We start from the raw sequence: 7,579 nt of genomic DNA, 5'->3' as shown, positions 1-7,579 counted from the left end.
GGGATACAGCTCTGGAGAGGAGAGAAGCCCAGGAGAGGTGGCTACTCACGGCTTGGACGGGTGAATGCTTCGCTGGGTGAAAGACTGGCTGGATGGCTGGGTCTAAGGAACAGACCTGATGGGATACACCACAAATGAGAGTAGGCCAGCGTCACCCAAGGCTTGTTTATCTTGGCATTAACAAGGCTTTTGCCACTGTCTCCCATAATATCCTTACAGACAAACTACATAAACAGACGAGGCATACTGAGAACTGTCTGAACTGCCAGGCTCAGAGGGGCTGTAATTAGTAACACAAAGTTAATCTATTAGCCATTCACCTCCAGTGGCATACTCTTGTGGTTGATACTGGGCCTAATACCATTTAACCATCTTCCTTAGTGACTCAGAGGGTGGGACAGAATGCACCCTCAGGAATTTTACAGCAGATACAAAACTGGGAGTAGTAGTGATAGACCAGATGGCCATGTTGCTGTTCAAAGGCACCTTGTCCTACTGAGAATTAGACAGACAAGAATCTGTACTGTGTTTTGCCAAACCCAGATGTGTTATACAAAAGAAGATGCAGTATTTCCCAAATGTGCATCCAGCTGTTTGGCACTGTATTTTTTTTTCAGGAATACAGTGGTTCCATTAAAATTCACAAGAGTAAATGGGGGAGGAGGAAGACTGATCATTTCATATGCCCCACATTGTTTAATTCATAGGAAATACAAGAATGCAAGTCACCTTATATGCTACTTACATGTTTCTTACAGTTAAAAGTTAGCTGAAATACAACACAGAAAGCAACTTAGGGAAGATTTTTTTGGTTGCTTTTTATTTTTTTTTTAATTTGTAACAATAAATATGATCTTAGTAACTATCTTTTGTGACAGTCACTTAGTAGCAGCAGAAAGCTTGTCATAAATTATGTTTCAAATACATTCCTTTGCAGCAGCAAATTCTATTATTTCAAATTCATACTTGCCTAAAATAATATTTTCTTACAGCACAAAATAAGCAGATTGTTAGGGCTGTCCTGACAAAAACTAGTCCTGCTTATTTGTGCACATTCTGAAACAGTGCCATTGTGAGGCTTAATGATTCATCATACTACAAGCATGCATTCTTACATACTGATGAGCCACTGACAAAATGCAGGTCAACAACTTTGACTGTTAGTCTATGCAGCTCTTCTTCTAAGAGCAATTTCATTTGCACTTAAGATTAAATTAATCACCCTATGGTGACCTTACTGATTATAAATGCAACCTGAAGTGGCCACCATAGCCTAAGATGACTAATGTGAAGTTATGAAAGTCACAGAAGGGATTCATGCCCTCTACTCTGAAGAGCATCATTGACAAATTCCCCCAAGTCATGATGACAGGCAAGTGCCGAGAATGGTTAGACAAACTCAGGAGTTGAGTGACACGTGAGGATATATTGTTGGCATAGAAGAAAACCACCTTAAATGCATTTTAAACCAACTATAAACTCGATACATAAAGGTGAGCCTACTCCCTCAGATCCAAAACGTTAAATGACACAATTCTCAACCTGTTTATGTTGTCTCTAAAGGCTTCTTGTACCAAACTTTTTATTATTTGAAACAAACTACAGAAACCATTAAGGCAGGCAAAGAAATTCAGTGATTTCAGCAAACAGCACATGACAACTCACAGGTGTTTTAAGGTTTACATTTTTATTATACAAGTGACAAATAGCCTTCCTCTGGGCTACTTAAAGACTTCATTGTTTGACAAGTAATTGCAGGTAAGCATGTATTAACTTCAGTTCCCAAAGCTCAACAGAATGACCTGTCATCTGCCTGGATTTACCTAACTGGAAGTGACTATGAACAAAGCAGGATTTTCCCTAATATACATCTTTAAATGTCCCCCCCCATTAAAAATGGAGCATGTAAACAGTGGATTTACTACTGTGAAAAAGCAGTGTGATCACTTCTTCCAGAAAAAAAAAAAAAGGATAAAAAAAGATCAAAAGAACCTAGTGTGACTCTAATTCTGCCCCCAACAACAACAATGACAACGTGATTTGCTGCTACAGCTGCGGATGTGCGACATGAATGCTGGGAGTTGTGCTGCTGTCCAGTATCACAACACATAGAACATTGGTGCCTATAGGCTCTAATTAGGCTTGAGAAACTGCATAGAAATAATCTCTAAAGCAACCCCTACTCCAAAGAACTTACTGTATTAATACTGTTTAAGGACTGAGTTCAATGACTCAATTTGTCAAGCACAGCCGAGTTTCAGCAGACCAAATGCATCTTCTAAGACTTAAGGTAATGTTATTAGAAGTGGTATGCATAAAAATTCCAGTGAGAGCACACAAACCCTGGTTTATATACACAGGAATAAGCAAATCCAAATCTGTGCACAAGCACTGGAGTTTTCACACATACGTGCAAGCAAAGTACATGAAATTGAACACATTTTCAGAACATGACCTCTGCAAGAATATGTACAGCAACTGCAGACCACCCAGAAGACATACTTAACAAAGCATGAGTACTTTGCTGCTTTTGGCAAAGTATTCCTGTTCCATTTAGTGGAAAAAAAATTGCTAGAAAGTAAGAACAAACAACTCAGTAAGGAACTCAACTTCTTGAAACATCAATCACGTCTCATAAACCAAGGAAGAGCAGTCATCTGATAGATATTTCTGTGTTGACTCTGAACCATCAAATGAATAATATTACCAAGGAACTTAAGTGAGTGCCTAAGAACAGCTCAGCTTCTAATATTTATTTATATCATCCCTAGTTTGATGAGGCCATTTAGACAGCAGGAAGGTTTGCTGTCACAGAATAACGTTCTGCTTTGTACCAGTTTATATGAGCAAAAAAATTACTGGGTGGAGCTGTTTGAGAAAGAATGTTCATCATGATATATTCACACTTAGAAACCCTTTCTACTTAAGTCAAGGCATTTGTATTTTCCCTTTCTAAGTCTAATACAATTATACAGGAATTTAAAAATCTAGCAGTGGTCTTACAACGTATTTCCTTTTTATTTAAATTGAACTTGAAAAAGGATATTAATTTCCCCAACTGTTGAGAGGTACAGGGTATACTTAATCAAAAAGGTAAAAGTTACATCTCTGCCATATGCTTTTGGATGTCAGCCAGAATATAATCCTTACAATCAGCTGTTTTAGGACAGGAAAGACAAAGTATTTTAAGACAGTGATGAACATACAGGTATTCTCCTGCTCATACAAGTTTGATGAAATCCTAATACTACCTGACTGAAAATTTGTCCACGTGCTCTTAAAACATACCCAATTAATTGTATTTTCTCGTATGTTTGAAGTTCCTTTTATGTGCTACCTTTGAGTTTTCAGATTAATTTCCATTTTGCCTTCACTACTGCTGACTTCTCCAGTGGAGAAGGTGTGTAAGGATTACAATGCACAGATAAACTGTAGTAGTTGAAAGTAAGTAAAAAAAGTATTTTAAAAGTCAAAAGATAAAGACAAGCATAAAAACTTAGGCTGCACTATATAAAGTCAGTCAGGTTATGAACAGATTCATATATTTTAGCAATACCAAGAAACTGGTTATGTAAATGCACACAAGTATTAACATCAAACTGTATTAAATTATGTAAACATACACATCTTCTGTGATCAGTACAAACATCTACTTGTCTCAGGATCCTACTGCAGCATAGCTCGAATTTGTTTTGAAGTAGATTCATCATTCAGGTGTTTTGTAGTGAACCTAGAAATTACAAGTTAAAACAATGTTCTGTTAAATGGACAGGAAATTAACTGCTCACAGTCTGTGCTTTTTATCTTCTTAATATCTCTTGCAATAAATTATTAATAGGTGTTAATAGGTGGGTAATTGTGGCTGAATCTTGGCTAAACTACCTGAAGGGTGGTTGTGGCCAGGAGGAGGTTGCTCTCTTCTCTCAGGTGGTCAGCACCAGAATGAGAGGACACAGCCTCAAGCTATGCCAGGGGAAATTTAGGCTCGAGGTGAGGAGAAAGTTCTTCACTGAGAGACTAATTGGATACTGCAATGGGCTGCCCGGGGAGGTGGTGGAGTCGCCGTCCCTGGAACTGTTCAAGGCAGGATTGGACGTGGCACTTGGTGCCATGGTCTAGCCTTGAGCTCTGTGGTAAAGGGTTGGACTTGATGATCTGTGAGGTCTCTTCCAAACTTGGTGATACTGTGATACTGTAAATCCTGTTAAATACAGTCTATAACACTGTCACAGTTTTTGGTAGAAATTACCTCCTTCTTTCACAATTAAATGCCTCAAAAGAAGTAATACCATGGAAAGACATAAGAAATAACGTACAAAAAGACTTACAAAAGAATTCAATATAGATTCCTAAGTCCAAATTCAATCAGCTTTCTTAAATGTCCTGAGAGGACTGAAGGGACTGTGTTTCTTTTCATATAGGCCCATTCTCCACTTTGTGTTTGTATTTAGACTGACTACCACATAAACTCAAAACACACCTGATACCTGTAGGATTTACCTCCATACAATTTTTAATTCAAAAGACATGGTAAACAAATGTGGAATTGGTTAAGGCAGCAGTTCCCATGCTATCCAAGTGTCCAACAGCTAGAGAATACAACACAGCTCTGAAAAAAACTTAGTAACACTACTCCCTTAGCTTCAGAGAACTGAAGCACTTGGGAAGTGTGCTTCCCAAGACAGCACTTTAAACACTTAGAATCATAGAATCAGTCAGGGTTGGAAGGGACCACAAAGATCATCTAGTTCCAACTCCCCTGCCATGGGCAGGGACACCCTAACCTAGATCAGGCTGGACACAGCCTTATCCAGCCTGCTCTTAAATACCTCCAGGAATGGGGCCTCAACCACCTCCCTGGGCAACATAACTACAGGATCAAGATTTAGGTTGATGTTGCCTTGAAGTTGTATCATTCAGTAAAATACAAAAATCCCTTCAGTAAAATTAAAAGGGAAAGAAAGAAGTATCAAAGGCTTGAGAAACAGACAATCTACCCCTCACTTTTGAAAGACCCTAGTTGCTGAGGTATTTTATGTAACACATCTTAGGTTAGATATATAGTTTACCTTGGATGTATGGTTTACTTTTCAGATGGCTAAGGTTTGTGTGATCAAGTGAACCTTAAGTGTCTCTGCAGAACATTATGACTTCCATTATTAATAGTCATTGTTTATCAAAGTGAAATAGAATTTTAAACAGTGTATATTACTTAAGAAAGCCTCAGGTGATAAAGGCAAACCTGAAAGACAGTCTTCTTAATAAAGCCACTTTCTAAGATGAAAAGTATTGAATATGAAAAGATTGGGAGAGAAATAAAGAGGAATTTGTTAAGGCTGAATTGGACATTTATCCCACACATACCTGAGAGCATTCAGAAGTCCTTCCACAGTGTCAGGTGGTTGCTCCTTTAAAACTTTTATGCATCCCTTCATCTAGGAACAGAAGCATGCCACTATTGAACAATAACATTCGAACTGTGCTGGAAAATGCAGAGAAAGCAGAGGCAGAACTCATCCAACCCACTATACAGACTCCCTATCTAAATAAATAGAAATAAGGAATTCCTCTAACCTATTCAGAATAATTTAATATGTAATAAATTGTGCTGCAGAAGGACCTATTCCATCTCACTGCTATGAAGACATCTAAGTGCTATCCAGAAATTAGTCTCGATTAATGGATCTTATTTATAATGACAGATAAAGACATAGCAGTGTTGAGAGGTCAACCTTCTAATTTTCCAAGTCACATTACAGTGCCAAATCTACATGTCAGTATTTGCTTTGCAGCTGAAAGAGTGTGTCTGCCTTATCGTGGAAGTAGATGATGAAAGACTTAACTGAAGTCAAGGTCCATGTACTTGCCAATAAAATTATTACAACAACGTAGCTCAGCCTCCTGCACAACAACCAGCCTAACAGTTACAGATCAGTAACTGTTCAGCTGGCTCATTTCCACCTTGAAGATAAAACTAGCTTTGCAAATAGCAGATCAGACAAAATTCTCAGGGTAGCAGCATAGGTTTTGAAGTGACACAGCTACTTTTCCTAACTAGAGAGACTCAAGGCCAGATTCGCATCAGTTATTACAAGTTTACACACCCCATCTCATCAGACAAACTCAAACTATTCTTTCCTGGGTTTGACAGAATCCCTGAAACAATCAAAACAAGAGAAGGTGTTAGCATATCTAAGAGAAATCTGTAACTGACAGCTTGAAATACAGTCTCCAGTCATCAAAGAGGAAGGAAAGGTTAATGTGTGCCACTGTCCCTGAAACTCTCTTGAAATGGCTCCCAAGAAGTGACTAGCTTGGTAAAAAGCCACCTGACTTTCACAGTATAACAAACTCATCATCTGAAATCTGAGAAGATTTTATTATTATTATTATTATTACTATTAGAGAAGACTCTCTAGTTAGGCAAATTAAGATTTGGGATCATGTACTCATTTTTAACAACTGAGTCATACATCTACTCCCTCCCATTTACGTCTGGCTACATTTCCTGAAGGATTACAGGGCCTCAGGATGAATGTGAGGAACGAAGTGCATGTTCTGTATACTCGGTCCTTATCAAAATGTTACTTGTGCTGTCTCTGTATGCAAAAGACTGAATTAGCAGTCAGGAAGTCTGCATTCAATTCCCAGGCTCTATCTGCTGCATGACCTTGAGCAAATCAATTCACCTCTTTGTGACACATCTTTCCCTCTGTAAAACACAGTCAAAGAGGAGATGTGGCAAAATACTACTATCTGCAGATGAAAAATGCTAATGAAGACTCAGTGTCATTGAGCCAAATAATATCTACTTTTTTCTTTCCTTTTGAGGTAGGCTCTCTTGTAAAGGCAATGACTTAGCATCTGTTTTAATGAATGACCACTTATCTCTGCTGAAAGACGTGGCTTATAGTATTTAAGTTTATAAAAGCATGTAGCACAAAGCAGAGTACTTTTTTGTGCGTGCTGGCACTACCTCAGAAGATAAGAATAATGTTGATTTCCCTGTGATTGCTCATGCCAGTACTAAAAGAGAGGGATGATTATCAACATTACAAAAATAACATTTCTGTTCAGCTACTTCAGATTTCAGACAAAGCAGAGAAAATGTTGAGTATCTGCTTATTTACAACAGAACTACTGCCAAGGATGAACACAGAATCATAGAATCAACCAGGTTGGAAGAGACCTCCAAGATCATCCAGGCCAACCTAGCACCCAGCCCTAGCCAGTCAACTAGACCATGGCACTAAGTGCCTCAGCCAGGCTTTGCTTGAACACCTCCAGGGACGACGACTCCACCACCTCCCTGCGCAGCCCATTCTAATGCCAATCACTCTCTCTGCCAACAACTTCCCCCTAACATCCTACATGTCCCCTGGCACAACTGGAGACTGTGTCCCCTTGTTCTGTTGCTGGTTGCCTTGCAGAAGTGACCAACCCCCACCTGGCTACAGCCTCCCTTCAGGTAGTTGTAGACAGCAATGAGGTCACCCCTGAACCTCCCCTTCTCCAGTCTAAACAACCCCAGCTCCCTCAGCCTCTCCTCACAGGGTTTGTTTTCCAGGCCTTTCACCAG

General features: G+C 39.1%; 1 protein-coding gene across 7 annotated transcripts in view; it reads right to left on the bottom strand.

Annotated features, from left to right (window-relative positions):
• Window positions 1-1,668: 1,668 nt before the first annotated feature.
• The window catches only part of CYRIA (CYFIP related Rac1 interactor A), a 64,174-nt gene continuing 58,263 nt past the window's right edge, over window positions 1,669-7,579 (bottom strand). For 6 of the 7 annotated variants that reach the window (XM_064146427.1, XM_064146423.1, XM_064146426.1 and 3 more), the window contains 2 exons: window positions 5,365-5,435; window positions 1,669-3,730 (listed from right to left, as the gene is read on the bottom strand). In XM_064146427.1, the coding sequence (XP_064002497.1) occupies window positions 3,667-3,730; window positions 5,365-5,435 (135 nt within the window). In that variant the 3' untranslated portion in view covers window positions 1,669-3,666. The remainder of the gene's footprint in view (window positions 3,731-5,364; window positions 5,436-7,579) is intronic. The other variant, XM_064146428.1, reaches the window with a different exon arrangement.

This window comes from Pogoniulus pusillus, chromosome 7 (genome assembly GCF_015220805.1).
Source record: "Pogoniulus pusillus isolate bPogPus1 chromosome 7, bPogPus1.pri, whole genome shotgun sequence".
NCBI lineage: Eukaryota > Metazoa > Chordata > Aves > Piciformes > Lybiidae > Pogoniulus > Pogoniulus pusillus.
This window is presented reverse-complemented; position numbering and strand designations above follow the sequence as displayed.